At 39.3% G+C, this 25,528-nt stretch overlaps 2 protein-coding genes and 1 long non-coding RNA gene across 8 annotated transcripts; all 3 read left to right on the top strand.

Annotated features, from left to right (window-relative positions):
* The first annotated feature begins 149 nt into the window (after positions 1 to 149).
* LOC118513339 lies at positions 150 to 21,226 on the top strand. 6 transcript variants are annotated; one of them, XR_004906446.1, is made up of 6 exons: positions 193 to 952; positions 1,057 to 1,488; positions 19,885 to 19,981; positions 20,054 to 20,145; positions 20,237 to 20,338; positions 20,462 to 21,226. XR_004906446.1 is itself a non-coding variant. In XM_036058961.1 (3 exons), exons 1-3 carry the CDS (start codon positions 422 to 424, stop codon positions 2,230 to 2,232), a joined length of 1,134 nt encoding a protein of 377 aa, XP_035914854.1. In that variant the 5' UTR covers positions 150 to 421; the 3' UTR covers positions 2,233 to 2,396. The 6 variants fall into 6 exon arrangements, 2 of the variants coding, with proteins under 2 accessions (XP_035914854.1, XP_035914855.1); XR_004906447.1 differs by lacking the exon at positions 20,237 to 20,338; XR_004906449.1 differs by lacking the exons at positions 19,885 to 19,981; positions 20,054 to 20,145; positions 20,237 to 20,338; positions 20,462 to 21,226 and adding exons at positions 1,566 to 1,980; positions 2,062 to 2,396 and having other exon boundaries at positions 196 to 952.
* Positions 18,415 to 19,139, top strand: LOC118513356. Its single transcript, XR_004906451.1, has 2 exons — positions 18,415 to 18,886; positions 18,993 to 19,139. It is a non-coding gene; the product is annotated as an uncharacterized LOC118513356 (long non-coding RNA).
* Positions 19,964 to 20,852, top strand: LOC118509994. The gene is made up of 4 exons (XM_036051377.1): positions 19,964 to 19,981; positions 20,054 to 20,145; positions 20,237 to 20,338; positions 20,462 to 20,852. Exons 1-4 carry the CDS (start codon positions 19,964 to 19,966, stop codon positions 20,850 to 20,852), a joined length of 603 nt encoding a protein of 200 aa, XP_035907270.1.
* Positions 21,227 to 25,528: the final 4,302 nt, after the last annotated feature.

Raw genomic sequence — 25,528 nt, 5'->3', positions numbered from 1 at the left:
TGAGTGCGTCTTGAATATCCAGCAAGCAATCCAACATTCCACCTCTTTGCATTTCTTTTTCGCTGCATATATTTACCATCAAGTGCACCTTGGAATGTGTGCAAGTAAATGCACAAGCTTATATTTAGGGCGCTAACACTCAACATTTCTTGAGTCCTTGAGATACGAGGACTGATTCGCAAATTCACATTTTCAGGAATTTAGGCGCACGCGTTCGGAGTGAAGTAGTCGACTTGCTCATGTAAACCACTCGCACACGGAAAATGACAGCAAAACAACAACACAAACCGACGGTTCTTTCGAAGATTGCAACATTGTACCACAGTTGCATAGCGTAGCGTAGAAGTCAGCACAAGGGAATGAGTCAATCTACGATTAGTGGGGTCTAAAATTACAGAACCAGGTACGCGAATCTTAAATCATGTCCAAAGCGGAAATATTGAAGGGCAAGGTGCCCGTTACCTTGCTGCAAGAGATGTGCGCCAAAAGTAAATGCTCGTTGCCGGTGTACCAGTTTATCAGCGATGAAATTTCACCGCACTGTGCCAATGTGAAAATCTTCACCTACATGGTGTCGGCGCTGGGTAAGCAAGCGAGAGGCGTCGGCAGATCGAAGCAGGATTCGAAGCACGAAGCTGCCTGGCAACTGATACGCTTGGTGCTGGACCTTCCGCCCGGGGAAGGGGATGATATGGTTGATGCCGCTGGAGACAGAGGTTCGTTGGCCGCGCTGGAGCTCGGTACGGATCGTGTCAGCCAGGTGCGGGATATCTGCATCCAGCGTAACTTCCCGCTGCCCGAAATAGAGCTGGTGCGCAACTACGGCCCATCACATGCACCGGTGTTTGAGTACGAGTGCCGCATCCGGGACATTGTGCGCCGTGGAACACATGCCACGAAAAAGGGGGCCAAGCAGATTGCCTGTCAGGAGATGATCAAAACACTGCAATCGGTAGGTACTGGTTGTACGGGGTTCCGATCCCGTTTCCATCACCTTCACATCGAAATGTACCCCGTACTGTATCGGTTTTGTGTTTACTTGTGCGCAACTTTAAGATGCCGGTCGAGGAAGAAAGTTTACAGGTGCTGACGCTCGATCAGGCGATCGAAGAGGCGGATGATACGAATGAGAACCTCATTCGAACGTATCGCGAATATACGCAGTCGGACAATAAGAAGAAGCTTGGCGTTTCCCTAGCGGATAGGCACACGTTTTTCCTCGAGCTGCCCCAGGAACGGATCGATCAGGCACGTCAGCTGCTGGTGAACCCGGACGAAACAGTGCGCGAGAAGTGTTTGCAAATTGCGACAGCCCTTGGGCTCAAGTCCAAGATACAGCTGTCCAATCCCAATTTGCCCAGAAACAAAGGCTGCTACTTGAGCACGTTCGAGCTTGTGAATCCCGATTACGACTGCCTGATTGTCGGCGAGGGTGACACATTCTACGCCAACGTGTGTGACTATTTTGTACGAATGCTCAACATAAAGGTATGTTAAAATTTTAATGAAAAAAAAAAACGTTGTAAGCTCGCATATTGCCGCATTTTCTTTCCTCATTAACAAAGTACCACAGTAAGAGCAAACTATAAGAGACCCAGCACGGTAAACCTGATTTGACGACGTTCCAGAGCAGACTGTTGAATTGGTCAAACATATAAAGGTGCGTAGGGATTACTCGAGTAGGCAACGGTATTGCTAAGCTCCTGTCGTATAAAATTCCTCTCATGTGCTGTCCTCACTTGAGACTGGTACTAGAACTCCATGGAAAACCAGTGGGTGTGTCCCTATGTGAGGCGGGGAGCGATGCATGAGATTTCCAGCTCTATAAGCTCGCGTGCGAAAAATGCTTAAAAGTACACCAACCCGAAAAGAAAAAATGCTCTTGAACTGTTTTCCATACTACCGGAGTCCCGTCTGTCTGCCGAGCCTGAGATGGAACGACAGTGTTAAGCGTGTTGCCTACTTACGCCAACTGTGAAGGTTAATGGACACACATCTATCTTTTACCAGTTTGCACATGACTATACGATTTTCTGACAACATGCTTTCCATTGATTTCAGCCAATGTGCGCGGAAAATAAACTTTTGCTTATCGAACCCCACCACAATTTGTCAGCGGAACCGTTGAAATTTGTCGATATCGATGCCCAGGAGGGTACTTCCAGTGAACTGAAACGTCCCAACGAGAGCAGTGCAAAAAGTGGAGCACATAAGATTCCTCGATTTAAATAATTGAGCCAATTTTTGTGTCGTCGTTGGCAAAGTAGGCAGAGTTTGTGGTCTTCCACCGCAAAACTACTGTAACGCAAAAAAAAGTTTACTGTTTTATTAGGTGGTTGCTGGATTCTTGTCAATTGGCATTGTGCCATTAAACGCATTACTTTAAAAACGGAAAACCATATGTGCTTCATTCGTTTCGTGTGAACTCTTGTAATTATTGTTCACATTATCTGACTATTTTCGTTGGAATGTTGGGTAACACTCAATAACCTCGAAGGTTTTCATCCTACGCATTTTAGGATTCCTGATTTTATTCAACCTTATCTGCAGTATTCATGGATGGTATCGGTCAAGCGTGATGAAGAATCGATATCCTGGCAAGACAGGGAAAATGTGCACTGCACCACCAACCAACCCAATTTTACTGAGAGCGTCCAAGCTAGACCTTGTGATGAGATTAAAAAAATATTGTTTTGTAATCAGTAATAATTATCTTGTGGTAAACTGAACCGGACCGGTACTTTCGTAGGTAAAAAGGTAAAATAGAGTCCCAAACAAAGATTTGACAGTTCGAAAATGGTCAGGTCTATTGCACACGCGAATCGTGTTTTGTCAATCGGAGGGGGGATGTTTGTTTACATTTTGCATTTGGATTGTTATTGTGCAGGGAAGTGATCGTTTATTTTCCTCGACCTTTTTTAAGATTTGTGACTAATTATGCGCCTTTATTGGTTGCTGTTTGGAATTATTTCAGTTATATTCAACGATACGTTAATGATACGTCGCATACATTTGGTGAAATCGTGTTTAGGCTGCGCGTGGACACTTTGCTGCTTTGCTGCGGACCGGTTCAACTGCCGGTCGGATGTTTTCTACCGGAGGATGCAGAGGTGGCTGTTTATAGCAACAGTGGCCGCACCGTAACCAGCGCTAGCATCTATGACGATGCGCCTTAACAGCCGGCAATTCTATCAGTATGCGTTTCATACTGGTGTACTGGTGGTACAATGTGCAACCGAATTCTTTCCACCGCCGGAAGCAGCAGCATCCCGTTGGATGTTTGTCCCCGGATTATGGAGCAGTATAGGTTAGCTCCTAGATGTTTCTTACCTTTGGCTAAACCGGAGAAGAGCCCCTGTTCTATATTAAAAGGAATCGCTGTGCTGTCGGCATGTGCACCATATGAGACCATTGTATAATTGTGCACTTGCACGCAGACAATATTTTTGTTGATAAATCTCGTGATAAATGTGATTAATCAGTAATAAAAGATGTGATCGTACACCTAACGCGGTCGTGTTTTAAAAATATTTTAGTGTGACACATCCGAAACCGTTTTGGTACTTAGGCTCTAGTGGATCCGGGTGTGTTGTATTCTTTAACTTTTTAACGGATGTAACGTTATGCAATCACCGGAAAGGATCGGCGGAAGGCTATCATAGAGAAAACTACGTACAATATTCATGTATCTTTCCTGCTTTACAAGCCGTCTACCATGCTGATCGATTTCCTTGCAAGCTGGGCAGGTCATTCTATTTTAACATTACAGGATCGCAGTCTAACACATGGCTGTAGGTACCGGCTGCTTTAAGGTAAAAGGTTCGCGCCTTCGTCTCTGATTCTACTGGAATTTCGAACCGTTGAGCAGTTCGTACGTTAATTAAACGGACTGGCTACCTTATTGGCTCAACAACTAGCGCCTAACAGTGGATCTTGTGCTTGCTGAACAGTAGCTCATAGTTGAATAAGACGGACAGCCTGTCTTTATACATCAGACTCCTAATCATTTCTTTCCTTCCATCCCAAGAAAAAGTAAAAATTTTATCAAAAATTGAATATACAAGTCGTTTTTGAACTTTCAAAAATATTTTTTTCATGCTCACCTTCCTGATCTAGTAACCAACTTCCGTACCTAGGCAGCACCTCTTGGAATAAAGACAAACGATGCCACTTCATACGTTTATCAGATTTTTTCAATATCCACCAATGCAGTGTAGTCATGAAAACTGATGAGACTCTATAATGAAATGAAATGATAAAATAAGGTTTTATTCGAACACAAAAGTGTTAGCAAACTGAAATGAAACTTTGGATTGGTCTATTGAATTGAACTTTGGTTTTTCTAGTTCTCGATTTAAATTGAAAGTCTATCTATTTACCACGGTTTATTGTAATGGTTGCTTGTTTAAAAAAGAAGCAAACAATTGAACTTTAATTGAATGCAGACGTATAACATTAAATAGAAGCGCATAAATGATCCCTGCTGTATTTCTTTTATTTTTCGAACCTCACTAGCATTTATTCCCAATCTGCTCGTTTAAGGATCTTGCTACACGTGCCGGCACAAAAAGCTACTCGAGTGCTCAATACATTAACATTATTCCAATGCATTGATGTTCTACATACATATGCCAAATGTTGATCATAGATTCCAAAATATTACCCAATATGTAAAATAAATTGTAAGATATTTAAGTAACAAAACTTGTGTGTTTAATTAATGTAGAACGGCCTGGCCGTATTGCTACAAAACGTTAATCTTATCTAGTAAAAATAAAATTAGCAATACTTCACTGGCAACTCATGGTTTCATAATATAGCAGAGGTTAATTATGTCAAACCCGATGTTTGTTTAATTTTCATTTTACAGACACAATTTATTTATTGATTAATTCATCCTGACTTAGATACCGAATCACAATACAGGGCTCATGCTGTTCCTAAGTTACATCAACGCTCTCACCATCACTCTACCAATAGGATGTACAGCCGAAAGTGACGCCAGTTGGGTCCGACCAAAAACTAAGTTATAAATTTTTATTAAAGCATGAAACATCGTCCTGAATAACTAAATCATTTACATTTTATGAAACATTGCGTGTCACAAATGTATAAAGCAAAAGAAAAACTATTCCAAGTAATTTTTGTTCCAATTTTTGCGAAACCAAATCAACACATATTATTCATTAACAAATCCTAGTTTTTCAAACATTTACTGCTAGATGTGTTGTAGCTCTGTTATTCTTAATTCTTGGGTATAGCTTGGTTGCAATTCATTATGGCTATGAGACGAGTTTTTAAAATGAGTATCTATAAAATTTAATCTTTTTAAGGAAACAATAAATTTAATTCAAAATCAATACTCTCATATTGTTTATTGCTACACTTTACCAAAACCGTTGTACCGATTTGAATTCAAATTTTTCTGCATATATGGTAGGTATGAGAATAAGATTTATAGTAGTTTTTATCCCGATAGCTGATCTATAAGTCGGATCATACTGTGCTACCTTATGCTCCGCTATTGAAGACTATATTACAATCAAATGAAAAAAATAAATAAATAAAACACACACGTAAGGTGATTTGAAATATTTATTTTTCTAACAATTTAAGTTGAATCGATACAATTTTGAAAAATTAAAATGCATTCTTTTCATTTGGTAATCATGTACTTCAGGACATCAAGGAGACAAAAATTTCGTGAATGCAGCAGAAAAGTTGATATTCATCAAGCATATATATGTGCACCAGTTTTGAATTTGTCAATTTTTTTGAGAAACGCTTTCAACCATCTTCATAAGCTATTATTTATTTTTTTATTCATGAGAAGCTTTTATTTATTTGTCTGTGTACAAATATAAGTTATAAACGCTTGAGATGAGAAAGACAATGGGGTGGTTAAATTACCATGCAAATACACAATTATGTGTTAGGTTAATTATTATTTCGGTTGTAGTATCCATCTCCAAACATGTAAATATTATTTACAAGGGACAGATAAGTGGTTCAGATATGGTCTTACCAGAGTTATACAAACACCTGTTTGTTCTAAAATAAATCAATAAAAAGTTGTGAAAAATCATAAAACATTTTATTTTTACATACACCTGTTATACTTACGTCACAATTCTACACACAGTTTAATTATTCCTTTTTTGCACTATTAAAATGTATCAAAACTAAAATTGATGGAAACCAAAAAATTTTTTTTTGGATGAATACATAAGCGTAGAGATCATTTGATATTTTTAACATATAGATTTGCACGAGTACCTTTCGGAATCGGAAACCTCCCATATAAGAGCAAAAACAATTTTCAGAAAGCTAAACCTATAGAAAGTAAAGTATAATACAGCAATAAAGTTTCAGGAATTCATCAAAATTAACAGCTTTTAAAACACAACTAACTTCATACGAACTTAAGGGTTTTTTTGTTTTGCTTCTAGAAAAGACTCAAATATTGAAGGAGTGGAGTGCCTAGCTAGCTTTGATTGACTGAGTATTTTGCTCTATTTTAATCAGTAAATTATTTTCAAGTATTTCTATAAAAGTGTATTGTGCTATTTTCATACTAGATTCTTGATTTGAGCTATTCATGTAAACCGATTGTTTGCACCTTATAGGCAACCGGCATGCCATTCCCGAAGGCGGTCACGATCGAATGAATTATTGGAATGCATGCTATGGGTCTAGAATATGAATAAAGATCCCTCAAAAAAGAACAATCAAGCAGTGCACACGTTTCTTACAACACCTCTTAAGACATTATTCTTAGAATTCTCCGCGACTCTCCCCCGAAGTATATTGATAAGATAATTTAACAAATTATTCCATATTTTTGCAACTTTTTGAGCATCTTCCATGCCAAATCCAATTTTGAAAATATATAAGGAAGGCCTTATAAAAAACTGGAATGAATGTTGAATAAAAATGAATGTAATATTTTAAATTAAAAAAAATGAAAACAAAATCGTCGATCGTAAAAACTTAAACCCAAATTCACAATTTCTAACTCGTCTATTTGGCCTTCTATAGCTTTCTATGATTTTTGTTACCGGTAACTGGATGGAAGTCAGTCTTGCACACCCCCGGACCGCACCAATAGCATAATGGCATGCCAAAAAACCACGATACGTCACTATCACATTTAGCTATCACATCAAGCTTTTGTTTTATTCCCAAAAACAGATGCTTGTTTAGTTTGATTAGTCAGATGAAACGTATCGTAGACATGAGCTCTATTTGAAAATTAATTTATACTAAGAATAACTAAATCAGGATAGAATTCAATATTTATAATTACAACAACCCGTAAAGACAAGCTTCGCGTATATGGTACGACATTTTGTGAATGATTCGGTGAAAAACCAGTCAGTAAATAATCAGTTGACATTTGAACGAGGCATAACTTACATCAAAATTCTTCTTTGTTCCGAAATATACGTTATATTGCATTTTCAAGGCATATGTTCGAGGTTAAAACCATGTATTCAACCGCTTACCAGTTCATGTAAATAATATTTAAATATTTAGAGATGGATACTACAACCTGGCCGAATGCCGAAATAATAATGAACTCGAGGGTTTTTTTGGTATTTGCATGGTAGTATTAACCACTACATTGCCTTTCTGCGTCCAAGTAACTATAACTAGCATTTGTATATACGCTAAGAAATAATAGCTTGACTGATTGAATGAATGAATGTATGAATGAGTGCGATATTAGAGGGGCTTGGTATGGCATAGACGGAATATCCAGGATGATCCAGGACCAAAACTACACCGTTACAATGGCGTGTTGCAACGGTCAAAGAAAGCAGACAAGCCAGAGGGATGGAAGAACGCTGGATCTCGACACGCAGAAAACTGACGATGGCATATCCCAAAAAACAAACGGGATGAGATGATCACCTACGATACCGACCCTCGCAACCAACACTACCACGACTACTGGATGACGGATATATATCAACCGAGCTCACCCGGGATAAGGTGCCCTTTCACGGTTTGGAGAAGGAAATGTTTCCAAACCATCGTGAATTATACTTATATTTGTAATTTAGCTTTAAGCAATACGGCCAGGCCGTTCTTTATGAATAAAAAAAAAGAAATAATAGCTTATGGAGAGGGTTGAATGCATTTCTCAAAAAATAAGAGACAATACAGAAAAGTCTCAAATACATATACAGGAAGAATATCAATGTTTCTGCTGTAATCAGGACACTCCTTCTTGCCCTGAGAATCATGTATAGAATACAAAAAAAGTTTCCCAGTATCTCGTCTGGTAATGTGGTACATAGAGAAGTATAGCAAACATACGGAACATTTAGCGGGATAATAACTACAGCAAACATTATTCTCATTCTTACCATAGGTGTACTAAAAATTAAATTGAAATTGGTAGAACTATTATCGTGGAATTTTGAAATAGACACTTAAAACAGACACTTAATCGACAGTATAAATTTTAAATTACTGACTGAATTCCTTAATACTTGCTGAAAACATAGTCTTTCATGAACAACCTCGATTCCCATCACGAAATTCCACCAACCTATGGGAGCCAAGCATAGAGTCGGATTTAGAATAACACAACTAAGAGTAAATGATTGGGAAACTAGGATTTGTTAATGAATATCTTTCACATTACCCGGAAGCGCTTTTTGCCGGAAGAAGAAAAGGTTGGATTAGCCATTAACATTTAGTAGAAAATACTTTCAGAAAATTCTCAGTAAACACGTGGCTGAATGATACGCGACGAATAAACACGACTGAGAAGGCTTTGGATAAAAATCTTTCAGGACATTTCATATGTTAGAAACATCAGACCATTCGCATTCCACTTTTTGGAGCGTACATATGTGTTGATTTGGTTTCGCAAAAATGGAACAAAAATTACTTGGAATAGTTTTTCTTTTGCTTTATACATTTGTGAGACGCAATGTTTCATAAAATGTAAATGATTTAGTTATTCAGGACGATGTTTCATGCTTTAATAAAAATTTATAACTTAGTTTTTGGTCGGACCCAACTGGCGTCACTTTCGGCTGTACATCCTATTGGTAGAGTGATGGTGAGAGCGTTGATGTAACTTAGGAACAGCATGAGCCCTGTATTGTGATTCGGTATCTAAGTCAGGATGAATTAATCAATAAATAAATTGTGTCTGTAAAATGAAAATTAAACAAACATCGGGTTTGACATAATTAACCTCTGCTATATTATGAAACCATGAGTTGCCAGTGAAGTATTGCTAATTTTATTTTTACTAGATAAGATTAACGTTTTGTAGCAATACGGCCAGGCCGTTCTACATTAATTAAACACACAAGTTTTGTTACTTAAATATCTTACAATTTATTTTACATATTGGGTAATATTTTGGAATCTATGATCAACATTTGGCATATGTATGTAGAACATCAATGCATTGGAATAATGTTAATGTATTGAGCACTCGAGTAGCTTTTTGTGCCGGCACGTGTATCAAGATCCTTAAACGAGCAGATTGGGAATAAATGCTAGTGAGGTTCGAAAAATAAAAGAAATACAGCAGGGATCATTTATGCGCTTCTATTTAATGTTATACGTCTGCATTCAATTAAAGTTCAATTGTTTGCTTCTTTTTTAAACAAGCAACCATTACAATAAACCGTGGTAAATAGATAGACTTTCAATTTAAATCGAGAACTAGAAAAACCAAAGTTCAATTCAATAGACCAATCCAAAGTTTCATTTCAGTTTGCTAACACTTTTGTGTTCGAATAAAACCTTATTTTATCATTTCATTTCATTATAGAGTCTCATCAGTTTTCATGACTACACTGCATTGGTGGATATTGAAAAAATCTGATAAACGTATGAAGTGGCATCGTTTGTCTTTATTCCAAGAGGTGCTGCCTAGGTACGGAAGTTGGTTACTAGATCAGGAAGGTGAGCATGAAAAAAATATTTTTGAAAGTTCAGAAACGACTTGTATATTCAATTTTTGATAAAATTTTTACTTTTTCTTGGGATGGACGGAAAGAAATGATTAGGAGTCTGATGTATAAAGACAGGCTGTCCGTCTTATTCAACTATGAGCTACTGTTCAGCAAGCACAAGATCCACTGTTAGGCGCTAGTTGTTGAGCCAATAAGGTAGCCAGTCCGTTTAATTAACGTACGAACTGCTCAACGGTTCGAAATTCCAGTAGAATCAGAGACGAAGGCGCGAACCTTTTACCTTAAAGCAGCCGGTACCTACCGCCATGTGTTAGACTGCGATCCTGTAATGTTAAAATAGAATGACCTGCCCAGCTTGCAAGGAAATCGATCAGCATGGTAGACGGCTTGTAAAGCAGGAAAGATACATGAATATTGTACGTAGTTTTCTCTATGATAGCCTTCCGCCGATCCTTTCCGGTGATTGCATAACGTTACATCCGTTAAAAAGTTAAAGAATACAACACACCCGGATCCACTAGAGCCTAAGTACCAAAACGGTTTCGGATGTGTCACACTAAAATATTTTTAAAACACGACCGCGTTAGGTGTACGATCACATCTTTTATTACTGATTAATCACATTTATCACGAGATTTATCAACAAAAATATTGTCTGCGTGCAAGTGCACAATTATACAATGGTCTCATATGGTGCACATGCCGACAGCACAGCGATTCCTTTTAATATAGAACAGGGGCTCTTCTCCGGTTTAGCCAAAGGTAAGAAACATCTAGGAGCTAACCTATACTGCTCCATAATCCGGGGACAAACATCCAACGGGATGCTGCTGCTTCCGGCGGTGGAAAGAATTCGGTTGCACATTGTACCACCAGTACACCAGTATGAAACGCATACTGATAGAATTGCCGGCTGTTAAGGCGCATCGTCATAGATGCTAGCGCTGGTTACGGTGCGGCCACTGTTGCTATAAACAGCCACCTCTGCATCCTCCGGTAGAAAACATCCGACCGGCAGTTGAACCGGTCCGCAGCAAAGCAGCAAAGTGTCCACGCGCAGCCTAAACACGTTTTCACCAAATGTATGCGACGTATCATTAACGTATCGTTGAATATAACTGAAATAATTCCAAACAGCAACCAATAAAGGCGCATAATTAGTCACAAATCTTAAAAAAGGTCGAGGAAAATAAACGATCACTTCCCTGCACAATAACAATCCAAATGCAAAATGTAAACAAACATCCCCCCTCCGATTGACAAAACACGATTCGCGTGTGCAATAGACCTGACCATTTTCGAACTGTCAAATCTTTGTTTGGGACTCTATTTGGTAAAAAGGTAAAATAGAGTCCCAAACAAAGATTTGACAGTTCAAAAATGGTCAGGTCTATTGCACACGCGAATCGTGTTTTGTCAATCGGAGGGGGGATGTTTGTTTACATTTTGCATTTGGATTGTTATTGTGCAGGGAAGTGATCGTTTATTTTCCTCGACCTTTTTTAAGATTTGTGACTAATTATGCGCCTTTATTGGTTGCTGTTTGGAATTATTTCAGTTATATTCTACGATACGTTAATGATACATCGCATACATTTAGTGAAAACGTGTTTAGGCTGCGCGTGGACACTTTGCTGCTTTGCTGCGGACCGGTTCAACTGCCGGTCGGATGTTTGTTACCGGAGGATGCAGAGATGGCTGTTTAAAGCAACAGTGGCCGCACCGTAACCAGCGCTAGCATCTATGACGATGCGCCTTAACAGCCGGCAATTCTATCAGTATGCGTTTCATACTGGTGTACTTGAAGTACAATGTGCAACTGTTCTTTATTAAAAGGAATCGGTGTGCAGCCAGCATGTGCAGCATATTTGCAGACACCATTGTATGATTGTGCACTTGCATGCAGACAAAATATGTGTGTATAAAACCCGTGATAAATTATATGTAAGATTAATCAGTAATAAAAGATGTGATCGTACACCTAACGCGGTCGTGTATTAAACATCTTTTAATGTGACACATCCGAAACCGTTTTGGTAATTAGGCTCTAGTGGATCCGGGTGTGTTGCATTCTTTAACTTTTTAACGGATGTAACGTTATGCAATCACCGGAAAGGATCGGCGGAAGACTATCATAGAGAAAACTACGTACAATATTCATGTATCTTTCCTGCTTTACAAGCCGTCTACCATGCTGATCGATTTCCTTGCAAGCTGGGCAGGTCATTCTATTTTAACATTACAGGATCGCAGTCTAACACATGGCGGTAGGTACCGGCTGCGTTAAGGTAAAAGGTTCGCGCCTTCGTCTCTGATTCTACTGGAATTTCGAACCGTTGAGCAGTTCGTACGTTAATTAAACGGACTGGCTAGCTTACTGGCTCAACAACTAGCGCCTAACAGTGGACCTTGTGCTAGTAGCTCATAGTTGAATAAGACGGACAGCCTGTCTTTATCCATCAGACTCCTAATCATTTCTGTCCATCCATCCGAAGAAAAAGTAAAAATTTTATCAAAAATTGGATATACAAGTCGTTTCTGAACTCTGAAAAATTTTTTTTTCATGCTCACCTTCCTGATCGAGTTACCTAATTCCGTAACTAGGCACCACCTCTTGGAATAAAGACAAACGATGCCATTTCATCATTCAATCATTCAATGCTTTTTTTTGGTTTATTGCACAAAAAACTACTCGAATGCTCAATACATTAACATTATTCCAATGCGTTAAAGTTCTACATTCATATGCCAACTGTTGATCAAAGAGTCCAAAATAATACCCAGTATGTAAAATAAATTGTAAGATATTTAAGTAACAAAACTTGTTTTTTAATTCATGTAGAACGGCCTGGTCGTATTGCTACAAAACGTTAATCTTATCTAGTAAAAATAAAATTAGCAATAATTCACTGGCAACTCATGGTTTCAAAATATAGCAGAGGTTAATTATGTCAAACCCGATGTTTGTTTAATTTTCATTTTACAGATACAATTTATTTATTAATTAATTAATCCTGATTTGGATACCGAATCACAATACAGGGCTCATGCTGTTCCTAAGTTACATCAACGCTCTCACCAATGGGATGTACAGCCGAAAGTGACGCCAGTTGTGTCCGACCAATAACCAAGTTATAAATTTTTTTTGAAGCATGAAACATCGTCCTGAATAACTAAATCATTTACATTTTATGAATATTACGTTTCACAAATGTACAAAGCAAAAGAAAAACTATTCCAAGTAATTTTTGTTCCAATTTTTACGAAACCAAATCAACACATATGTACGCTCCAAAAAGTGGAATGCGAATGGTCTGATATGTTTTGAACCTGTGAAATGTCCTGAAAGATTTTTATCCACAGTCTTCTCAGTCGTGTCTTCTCAGTCGTGGCATTTCGTGATGGGAATCGAGGTTGTTCATTAAAGACTATGTTTTCAGCAAGTATTAAGGAATTCAGTCAGTAATTTAAATTTTATACTGTCGAAGTGTCTATTTCAAAATTGCACGATAATAGTTCTACCGAATTCAATTTACTTTTTAGTACACCTATGGTAAGAATGAGAATAATGTTTGCTGTAGTTATTATGCCGCTAAATGTTCCGTATGTTTGCTATGCTTCTCTATGTACCACGTTACCAGACGAGATACTGGGGAACTTTTTTTTGTATTCTATACATGATTCTCAGGGCAAGAACGAGTGTCCTGAATACAGCAGAAACATTGATATTCTTCCTGTCTATGTATTTGAGACTTTTCTGTATTGTCTCTTATTTTTTGAGAAATGCATTCAACCCTCTCCATTAGTATATACAAATGCTAGTTATAATTACTTGGACGCAGAAAGGCAATGGAGTGGTTAATACTACCATGCAAATACCAAAAAACCCTCGAGTTCATTATTATTTCGGCATTCGGCCAGGTTGTAGTATCCATCTCTAAATATTTAAATATTATTTACATGAACTGGTAAGCGGTTGAATACATGGTTTCAACATTGAACAAATGCCTTGAAAATGCAATATAACATATATTTCGGAACAAAGAAGTATGTTGATGTAAGTTATGCCTCGTTCAAATGTCAACTGATTGTTTGTTGACTGGTTTTTCACACAATCATTCACAAAATGTCGTACCATACACGCGAAGCTTGTCTTTACGGGTTGTTGTATTTATAAATATTGAATTCTATCCTGATTTAGTTATTCTTAATATAAATTATTTTTTAAATAGAGCTCATGTCTACGATACGTTTCATCTGACTAATCAAACTAAACAAGCATCTGTTTTTGGGAATAAAACAAAAGCTTGATGTTTTAGCTAAATGTGATAGTGACGTATCGTGCTTTTTTGGCATGCTATTATGCTATTGGTGCGGTCCGGGGGTGTACAAGACTGACTATCATCCAGTTACCGGTAAAACAAATCATAGAAAGCTATAGAAGGCCAAATAGACGAGTTAGAAATTGTGAATTTGGGTTTAAGTTTTTACGATCGACGATTTTGTTTTCATCTTTTTAAATTTATAATATTACATTCATTTTTATTCAACTTTCATTCCAGTTTTTTTATAAGGCCTTCCTTATATATTTTCAAAATTGGATTTGGTCTGGAAGATGCTCAAAAAGTTGGAAAAATATGGAATAATTTGTTAAATTATCTTATCAATATACTTCGGGGGAGAGCCGCGGAGAAATCTAAGAATAATGTCTTAAGAGGTGTTGTAAGAAACGTGTGCACTGCTCGATTGTTCTTTTTTGAGGGATCTTTATTCCTATTCTAGACCCATAGCATGCATTCCATTAATTCATTCGATCGTGACCGCCTTCGGGAATGGCATGCCGGTTGCCTATAAGGTGCAAACAATCGGTTTACATGAATAGCTCAAATCAAAAATCTAGTATGAAAATAGCACAATACACTTTTATAGAAATACTTGAAAATAATTTACTGATTAAAATAGAGCAAAATACTCAGTCAATCAAAGCGAGCTAGGCACTCCACTCCTTCAATATTTGAGTCTTTTCTAGAAGCAAAACAAAAAACTCTTAAGTTCGTATGAAGTTAGTTGTGTTTTAAAAGCTGTTAATTTTGATGAATTCCTGAAACTTTATTGCTGTATTATACTTTACTTTCTTTAGGTTTAGCTTTCTGAAAATTGTTTTTGCTCTTATATGGTAGGTTTCCGATTCCGAAAGGTACTCGTGGAAATCTATATTTTAAAAATGTCAAATGATCTCTACGCTTATGTATTCATCCAAAAAAAAATCTTTGATTTCCATCAATTTTAGTTTGGATAAATTTTAATAGTGCAAAAAAGGAATAATTAAACTGTGTGTAGAATTGTGACGTAAGTATAACAGGTGTATTTAAAAATAAAATGTTTTATGATTTTTCACAACTTTTTATTGATTTATTTTAGAACAAACAGGTGTTAGTATAACTCTGGTGAGGCCATATCTGAACCACTTATCTGTCCCTTGTAAATAATATTTACATGTTTGGAGATGGATACTACAACCGAAATAATAACCTAACACATAATTGTGAATTTGCATGGTAATTTAACCACCCCATTGTCTTTCTCATCTCAAGCGTGTATAACTTATATTTGTACACAGACAAATAAATAAAAGCTTCTCATGCATAAAAAAATAAATAATAGCTTATAAAGATGGTTGAAAGCGTTTCTCAAAAAAAAAATGAGACAAATTCAAAACTGGTGCACACAGATATGCTTGATGAATATCAACTTTTCTGCTGCATTCACGAAATTTTTGTCTCCTTGATGTCCTGAAGTACATGATTACCAAATGAAAAAAATGCATTTTAATTTTTCAAAATTGTATCGATTCAACTTAAATTGTTAGTAAAATAAATATTTCAAATAACCTTACGTGTGTGTTTTATTTATTTATTTTTTTCATTTGATTGTAATATAGTCTTCAATAGCGGAGCATAAGGTAGCACAGTATGATCCGACTTATAGATCACCTATCGGCATAAAAACTACTATAAATCTTATTCTCATACCTACCATATACGCAGAAAAATTAAAATTCAAATCGGTACAATGGTTTTGGCAAAGTGTAGCAATAAACAATGCGAGAGTATTGATTTTGAATTAAATTTATTGTTTCTTTAAAAAGATTTACATTTTATAGAGACTCATTTAAAAAATTCGTCTCATAGCCATAATGAATTGCAACCAAGCTATACCCAAGAATTAAGAATAACAGAGCTACAACACACCTAGCAGTAAATGTTTGAAAAAGTAGAATTTGTTAATGAATATCTTTCACATCACCCGGAAGCGCCTTTTGCCGCAAGAAGAAAAGGTTGGATTAGCCATTAACATTTAGTATGAAAATACTTTCAGAAAATTCTCAGTAAACACGTGGCTGAATGATACGCGACGAATAAACACGACTGAGAAGGCTTTGGATAAAAATCTTTCAGGACATTTCATATGTTAGAAACATCAGACCATTCGCATTCCACTTTTTGGAGCGTACATATGTGTTGATTTGGTTTCGTAAAAATTGGAACAAAAATTACTTGGAATAGTTTTTCTTTTGCTTTGTACATTTGTGAAACGTAATATTCATAAAATGTAAATGATTTAGTTATTCAGGACGATGTTTCATGCTTCAAAAAAAATTTATAACTTGGTTATTGGTCGGACACAACTGGCGTCACTTTCGGCTGTACATCCCATTGGTGAGAGCGTTGATGTAACTTAGGAACAGCATGAGCCCTGTATTGTGATTCGGTATCCAAATCAGGATTAATTAATTAATAAATAAATTGTATCTGTAAAATGAAAATTAAACAAACATCGGGTTTGACATAATTAACCTCTGCTATATTTTGAAACCATGAGTTGCCAGTGAATTATTGCTAATTTTATTTTTACTAGATAAGATTAACGTTTTGTAGCAATACGACCAGGCCGTTCTACATGAATTAAAAAACAAGTTTTGTTACTTAAATATCTTACAATTTATTTTACATACTGGGTATTATTTTGGACTCTTTGATCAACAGTTGGCATATGAATGTAGAACTTTAACGCATTGGAATAATGTTAATGTATTGAGCATTCGAGTAGTTTTTTGTGCAATAAACCAAAAAAAAGCATTGAATGATTGAATGATGAAATGGCATCGTTTGTCTTTATTCCAAGAGGTGGTGCCTAGTTACGGAATTAGGTAACTCGATCAGGAAGGTGAGCATGAAAAAAAAATTTTTCAGAGTTCAGAAACGACTTGTATATCCAATTTTTGATAAAATTTTTACTTTTTCTTCGGATGGATGGACAGAAATGATTAGGAGTCTGATGGATAAAGACAGGCTGTCCGTCTTATTCAACTATGAGCTACTAGCACAAGGTCCACTGTTAGGCGCTAGTTGTTGAGCCAGTAAGCTAGCCAGTCCGTTTAATTAACGTACGAACTGCTCAACGGTTCGAAATTCCAGTAGAATCAGAGACGAAGGCGCGAACCTTTTACCTTAACGCAGCCGGTACCTACCGCCATGTGTTAGACTGCGATCCTGTAATGTTAAAATAGAATGACCTGCCCAGCTTGCAAGGAAATCGATCAGCATGGTAGACGGCTTGTAAAGCAGGAAAGATACATGAATATTGTACGTAGTTTTCTCTATGATAGTCTTCCGCCGATCCTTTCCGGTGATTGCATAACGTTACATCCGTTAAAAAGTTAAAGAATGCAACACACCCGGATCCACTAGAGCCTAATTACCAAAACGGTTTCGGATGTGTCACATTAAAAGATGTTTAATACACGACCGCGTTAGGTGTACGATCACATCTTTTATTACTGATTAATCTTACATATAATTTATCACGGGTTTTATACACACATATTTTGTCTGCATGCAAGTGCACAATCATACAATGGTGTCTGCAAATATGCTGCACATGCTGGCTGCACACCGATTCCTTTTAATAAAGAACAGTTGCACATTGTACTTCAAGTACACCAGTATGAAACGCATACTGATAGAATTGCCGGCTGTTAAGGCGCATCGTCATAGATGCTAGCGCTGGTTACGGTGCGGCCACTGTTGCTTTAAACAGCCATCTCTGCATCCTCCGGTAACAAACATCCGACCGGCAGTTGAACCGGTCCGCAGCAAAGCAGCAAAGTGTCCACGCGCAGCCTAAACACGTTTTCACTAAATGTATGCGATGTATCATTAACGTATCGTAGAATATAACTGAAATAATTCCAAACAGCAACCAATAAAGGCGCATAATTAGTCACAAATCTTAAAAAAGGTCGAGGAAAATAAACGATCACTTCCCTGCACAATAACAATCCAAATGCAAAATGTAAACAAACATCCCCCCTCCGATTGACAAAACACGATTCGCGTGTGCAATAGACCTGACCATTTTTGAACTGTCAAATCTTTGTTTGGGACTCTATTTTACCTTTTTACCAAGGTGTATATATTTAGAAGGTGAATTTTTGTCGATTTGGCAGGTAGACATTTTGGATTTTGGCCGGTCGAGAAACTTCAAAGTTTGTTTACTTAATCATATGGTTTGGGACTACCAAAATAAACAAACATAAAGCATCGTTTTTCGGTTCAGTAAACCAAGTTTCTACATTTATCATCGTCGTTGCACATAGCACTGAAGATAAACAGTTCCTTTACCAGCTCTAAAAAGAAATTTGCGTGACGTTGTTTTCTTCATACAGCTACCAAAGGCCTATCGGACGTATCGAATTACGGCATACCACTCGATAAAATTACACTGGTAGATTAAGTGAAGCTGTTCGATTCTCGTGCTAAGTACCATAAATTACAAGGAATAGGATAGAATTGTGCCGCATCCACCTCGAAACCCTTATCTTTCGTACCCGTCAGGCGTATAATGCTTCACTGGATAGCATTAGCAATTATGCGTAGGTAAGTATTTTATGCATTCGTTGTCCAGTAGATTGTATGGATGCTTCCTCTATTCTTCATTCATCTGTGGTTTCAACGAACGACTAATTCGATTCTCTGCCATCAGATTGTTCGGAAAGTTTCACTATGATTTGAAAGCACCAGCACCACCAGTGCGTGGACCGTAAAGTATCAGTATCATGATGTGCTGCCTCCACTGGATCCAGGTAAGGACTCCATCGATCATCGGTGTAAGAACGTTTATATTGAATGATACTGTAAACTGTTTACGGGGCATTCAATATTTATCACTTCAAAGCCACCAAAAACACGCAATCCACAACCGAGCAAACCGAAAGTACAAGAAGCTATGAGGGTAAATATTTGTAAACAATACCTCCACCAATACCTTCTACCATTCCACAACCATTTCTTCTCCACCTCACCACGGAACAAAAACGTCAAGTCGCGAAATGTCAAATTGCTCTATATAATTCTACCTCCTAAATCTATATACCTTGCTTTTTACCCTCTATTTTACCTTTTTACCAAGGTATATGGATGTAGAAGGTAGAGTTGTTTAGAGCAAATTGACATTTCTCGACCTGACATAACAGTTCCGAGGTGATCGAGGGGAAGGGTATTGAGAAGAGTGATGGCAGCGTCGGAGGAGGCGCCGGTGGTGGTATCGCTTGCGATTTTTTGACGAAAAATGCAACCAAATATCGTCAATCTTCTGTGGAACAACATTTAATATGCGAAGATGACCCATAAATTAGTGAAATTGCTCAAGGGATTGAGAATCGAGGCTGTTTGTTCATGTTTGTTGCCCCATATCATATGTTTTTGTAAACAAACTCTGACATAACTCGACTAAAATGTCGCCCTGTCAAATCGATAAAAATCCACCTTCTAAATACATACACCTTGCTTTTTACCCTTTCGTATCCGCCAAATTTTGAATAGCAATTTGACAGCTGTCATTCCAATCATTGTTTTGTTGACGTTTGTCTTGACAGCTCATTGTTAACCAACGAATAATAATCGCAAAGTTTGGAAGTTCCTGCAAATAAAACAATTGAAAAACGGGCATAAACTATGAATTCGGCGACAAAGGTACGTTTCGATTGCTTACCGTGTGATGCATTTAATCCAACGAGCATTCATGTGGTTTGCTCATCCTACTAGGTAGGAGAGATTTTTACCGCTGCCGGTGCGGCATTCAATAGCCTAGGAGAGCTAACGATGCAGCTTCACCCATCTTCCGATTCTCCGACTGGGTAAGATTTTGATTGGTTTTCCGACCGCTGGACTGACGCTGCTCGATTATTGCAATAAACGATCAATCTTTGCACCCCAAACGTTCTGAAGGAGCAAATGGACAGATGAAGAAATAGAGATGCTTCGATCCGCAGTCACACGGTTCAGCGAAGATTTGAGCAAAATCAGCCAACGCATCAAGGGACGTACGGTGTAAGTGGTCGATTTGATTTTTGTTGTGCAGATGGTCCTGTTTCTTCATCTGATCCTACCGGAATGGAGGGGATGAGCGAGCGAATGCATTCATTGTGCACACTCTCTTGTGTTCTATTGTAGCTCACAAATTCGCCACACGCTCAAGAAGAAAGCATTTGAAGATGCAGGCCTGCCGGTGAGGCAACTTTCACAGACAGTTCCCTCTCAACCACACCATCAACAGCTTCACACAATACAGCAGCAGCAACAGCAATTAATCGTTACATCCACTGCAGTTACACACTACGAAGAGGCTGCAGCGCCCTCGGCCGTTATTGCACATCCGATGGTAATCGAGTCGGTCATAAAAGACGAAAACACCGATGCCAGCGGGCTACTCTGTCAAACGGCCGACATTTCGATGACACTGAACCGACTCAATACACAGGAGCATGAGGCAGACGTCGAAGGAATCGCTACGAGCGAAATGAAGCTCGAGTTTGAACCCGGCACGGAAGAAGTGGCCGGGTGAAACGAGGATGATTTTTACTACAGCGAACCGAAAGATTAAACCCCAGCAAACAAATTACTGTTTTCCTCTCGTCTCCCCCGATGCTATATTCCCGGCAGTGTAACAAGGCAAAAGTCGAAAAAAAACAACAAACAATACAAGCGACTGTAGCGTTTGAAATGTAGCGCACCAGTTGAATAGAACGTTCCCCTAAATTCGCTAGAAATCGATTTTAATGATGTCAACTTTGTGACTTTCAAACGATCGCTCATGAAATAGTCGTTCTTCGGTTGTGGTAGTGGTCAGAGAAGAGGCCATCAGTGATCAATTTTCGTGGTGTTCATCGGTCAAATTTTGTATAAATAAACATGTGCATCATATCATCCATACGCTGATCCCTTTTTGTGCAGTTTATCTTTGGTAGAGAACGATAGAACGACCACTCTTCAAAGTAGTTTGTTGGTTAGTAGGTGTTGGCTCTTAATTATCAACTATCTAGATCATGTGCCCTATTGTCTAGTACGTGGTGAGACTAAATACGTGTAAATAAAGAGCATGAGTAGTGGTTTGGATCTCAGACTGGTACGACAAAGTGAAAACCCGTTCCTGCAATGGACGGTATTTTTAAAAAATATTTTTAAAGTTCCTTAATCGCATCCCATTTCAGTTTTATAGCAGCTATAGCTAGTTTGCTTATCATTTTTTTTATAAAGAAAATCTCAAGTTTTGTAAGTTGTGTGACCTTATACCACATAAAAACACAACATCAAATCACACGTAAATCATCAGTATACAAAGCAGTTGGTGCAGTGTACTAATATAAGGCGATGTGTTGGGTTAATCCCTACCTTCAAACTATTCTCGGCAGCATAGTACCGTAGTCTGCACATGGGTTTTCTGGGTCATTTCGGTGGAATTGTCATCAACAGCGATCGCGTTACTTCCTCTCAGCTTGGTACTGTCATCCATTTTCATAACATATCCGAGTCCGGATGATGATGATAGTCCAATTTAATTTTGTCCAGCATAAAAAATAATACCTATGATAAAGTACCGTGCGTCTCCATTCGGTTAGCACGTGGCCACCATTCATGAGGATCATCAGGATTTAGCGTACATAGTAAACACTGTTGGTAATGAAAACGCATTTATAGAAAGCATTGAGAGGCCGAAACGTCACCGGCGCCGGTTTTCACACGGCAGGACCGGGGTTCAAATCCCTTCCGGTCCATACGAGGTCAGATATGGCAGGCCGAGACCTCTCGTGGTTGTAGTATCACCGAAGAAGAAGAAGAAGAATTTGAGGATGAACTTATATATGTAGAAACACTTTAGAGTGATAAATGTATGCTCTATAAAATATATTTAAAAAGCTCAATCTCGTTAAAAGAACTTTATTTTTCTATTATCAAAATAGTTAATTTCACAAAATTATTGTTTGATTTATTGGATGAAAAATAAATCATAAAAGATTCTCGAATAAGTTTTTCAAAACCTAGCCCCTTTGGAAGATTTTAAGCTAATTCAGAAACAAAACTGTCGTTGACAATCTACTTTCAAACGGATAATATAAGAGATTCGATCCCTCAAATGGCACTTTTGAATGATGTAGGTGAGTTTTTTAAATTGCAAGCTCGCTGTGAATCTTTGCGATCTTGGAATGGAATGGAATCTTGCTTACAGTTAGGAGAGATCAACAACGCGGCGATGGAGCTCGTCATTCAGCTGTAGATCTATTCTGAGCTGATTATCCTTCTGATCAGGTTTATCCTTCCTCGTTCTCGATAAAGGAGAATCATTTATTAATTTTGTAAAGCCATATAACCTATCTAATTTCTGTAATTTTTGGAGAATTATTTAATAGTAATTAGTTCTAACTAGTGGGCAGTCACGTGGCCGAGGCGATAGCGGTGCCGGTCTTCACACGCCAGGACCGTGGTTCATATTCCACCCGTATTGCCGCCCAGTACGCAGGGCTTGACTGACTATCTAGCTACGGTTCATTTCAAGCCAGAAATGGCGAGCCATTTCGAGGTTGTAGTGCCAAAAAAGTTGAAGAAATAAAATAATAAGAAAATATTCTATTTCAAAAAAAATGCTTATTTATCAGACTTTTATCACAACACAGCATGTAGCAGATTGGTCACACACACACACGCACACACGCTAAATTGACCAATTTTCTTTCCACCTAATCTGCCTTATTTTCAAAACACAATTTCCTCTTCTCTCAAAACACAACTTTTGCTACGCAAATAATTCCCCTCTGGAACACACACGCGCGCACACACCCGCACCCAAGCAGCCCCAAGGTGCAAAACACAAGCTAATACGTAATGTACTGCACTGGAACCCGCAAACATAGAGCGGAATCCAAACAAAACAAGCGGGCGAAAAAACGAAAAAAAAACCGGCCCCAAAGAGGAAGTGGGCTAAAACCGCCTAACGAAGACGATTTAAAAACATCGAAGCGGTTTAAACCGGTTCGGTTAACCGGCTGCCCTGCGCTGATCGCTGCAGGAGGGGGCGGACAGCGACGGCGGGCCGCCCGTTTATTTTTGTTCCGTGCTATCAATTCCGACCGACCCCACTCAAACCGCTGCCTGCTAGTAGTCTGCCAATCGCCCGACCCCAACCGCCCACCCCCGGTCCGACCCACTTCAGATTAATTCGATTTTCTTCAGGGTCTGTTGTTAGGTTTTTACGCCCCACCGGCGGATGGGTGAGGTGGGGGGGGGGGGTGTAAAACAGGGGGGAGGGGTGGTGTGGGGGTGTGGATTTGTTTTCGTAAATAGTTCCTTCGTCGTGCGGATGCGTATGGTGGTCCCGTGTGTGTGTGTGTGGGGGGGGATGGGTGGGAAGCGAACGAGCAGTGGAGCAGCGATAAAGTAGGTGCAACGATGGCAATGTGTGCCCCTCGGCTGCACGCGCGTTTGTGTGTGTGTGTGCCGGTGGAGGGATGGCAGCAACGTGTTAACCGGTTCCGACCGGTTAGCGGTTGGAGCACCCGCCGCCATATTATGTAGATCATCGGCGAGCCGAGGGTGGCATCGTCATCATCATCATCGGGGGGTTTTTTTTTCTTTTCTTTGGAACCGGTTCTGTACGCGAGCGCCGCCGTATGGTTGTTTGGTTGGGGTGCGCGTTGTCTAGCGGAAGTAGTGTCACCGTGTAGGGTGGCTTTTTCCATTCTTTGTATCGGCGGTCCGCTTCTCGTCGGCTTTTGCTTCTTTGTTTTGGGCGCGCTCGCGGATGAACGAACGAACCGGCCTGTTGATGGGGCAGCGTGGTGTAGCGCACGTCGCCATCGCAGGCACTAACTTCGGGCAAGGTCTTTGCAGGCGAAGGTCGAGCGATCACCACAATTTGTGGACGCAATCGGCTTCTTATGCGCGGGGCGAACCATTTTCCACTGTCAAGTGGTGCGTTGCGTTTTCTGTGAGCAGCGAAAAGGGAAAGTACTGGGGCACCATTGTGCCAGTTTTTTTGAACTGGGGGAATGAATTTTACTTTGCTAACGTTCTAATGCTTTCCGACGTTTGGAATCACATAATGGTACATTTGAATTACTCGGTGATGATGTTTCAATCAGCTGTGGATTAAGGGAGGTGATAATTGCACAGTAACATTTCCGAGTCATTTCCGCGATAGACCCCTACGAGTGCGAATGTTAGGGCGTGATCATGTAAAGAACCAATCCTCTTCTTCTTCTTCTTCCTTGGCACTGCCGCCTCGAAAGGGATTTCGGTCTGCCATTTCTGAATTTCTGTGACTTGATTTTACCCGGCGATCTTGATGGGATTTGATCTACGGTCCTGCCATGTCAGTGCCATTCTACTCAGTAGAAAATCTATGGATGATTTCAAGCCGAGTTGCGAGTTTCTCCCAACTGATTCCATTATTTGATTGCAAAGATCCACATTGGGCTTGCAATATTCCATTATCCAGTTGAAACATTCTAGCGAGCGATTCAAAATGATCCATTACACGATTCGACACCCTGCGTTGATAGAAGAAGGTAAATAAACACCTTTTTTCTAAAAATAAATTTCTTCCCCGGCTCTCGGGGTCGCGCTTATCGCTCCCACCACCAGCGTGTAACTACGCAACGGAAAAAGGGCCGGCCGTGTTCTCGGGCTCGTTCCACATTCGAAGGAACCACAGTGTAAGCAACATGCAAACATTTACTGCTGTACCGCTTGTACAGGGCCAACTCCCCAAGCGAATAGTAACGATTAAGCTCACCCCACACCTTGTGTCACAACTTTCTAACACTGGCCCTGCACGTGGATCACAACAACCGGTAACACCTCAAATCTAGCCATCCACCGGCAGAGCGATTCGGCAAACCCGCCCGAAACCGGTGCTGATAAGAGGATGGTTGCCCCGTACCGGCAGACCATTGGCCGGTACCAATGCCACAAGCGACGGTACGGTCGGCAGACCTTTTCGGATGCCTCCTCCGTGCTTATCAGTGGGCAGCGTATTTTTTTTTTTTGCTTGGCGAGGACGTTTGTTAAAAGTCATACGTCCACAATCTGCTCCCATCCGTGCCGTCGTGTCGTGGCACGAGACGAGCATCTAAGAACCGCTGAAACAATCGGAAACAAGTTCACCCAAATTCATGGCCTCAGCGCGCGCGATATCTGCAACCCGGTCGAGTCCGTTTGCCTGGCTGGTGTTGGCCTTCCTTCGCC

Source organism: Anopheles stephensi, chromosome 3 (genome assembly GCF_013141755.1).
Source record: "Anopheles stephensi strain Indian chromosome 3, UCI_ANSTEP_V1.0, whole genome shotgun sequence".
In the NCBI taxonomy this organism is placed as follows: Eukaryota; Metazoa; Arthropoda; class Insecta; order Diptera; family Culicidae; genus Anopheles; species Anopheles stephensi.
Note: the sequence above shows the minus strand (reverse complement) of the source record. Positions and strands in the feature narration are given on the sequence as shown.

Bases quoted from the DNA above. Each gene is read 5' to 3' on its own strand.
- LOC118513339 (XM_036058961.1), top strand. From the start codon at position 422: ATGTCCAAAGCGGAAATATTGAAGGGCAAGGTGCCCGTTACCTTGCTG. The intron at 953-1,056 runs GTAGGTACTGGT...CGCAACTTTAAG, and splicing joins TGATCAAAACACTGCAATCG to ATGCCGGTCGAGGAAGAAAG. The intron at 1,489-2,061 runs GTATGTTAAAAT...CATTGATTTCAG, and splicing joins TACGAATGCTCAACATAAAG to CCAATGTGCGCGGAAAATAA.
- LOC118509994 (XM_036051377.1), top strand. The intron at 20,146-20,236 runs GTAAGATTTTGA...AACGTTCTGAAG, and splicing joins TCTTCCGATTCTCCGACTGG to GAGCAAATGGACAGATGAAG. The intron at 20,339-20,461 runs GTAAGTGGTCGA...GTTCTATTGTAG, and splicing joins CGCATCAAGGGACGTACGGT to CTCACAAATTCGCCACACGC.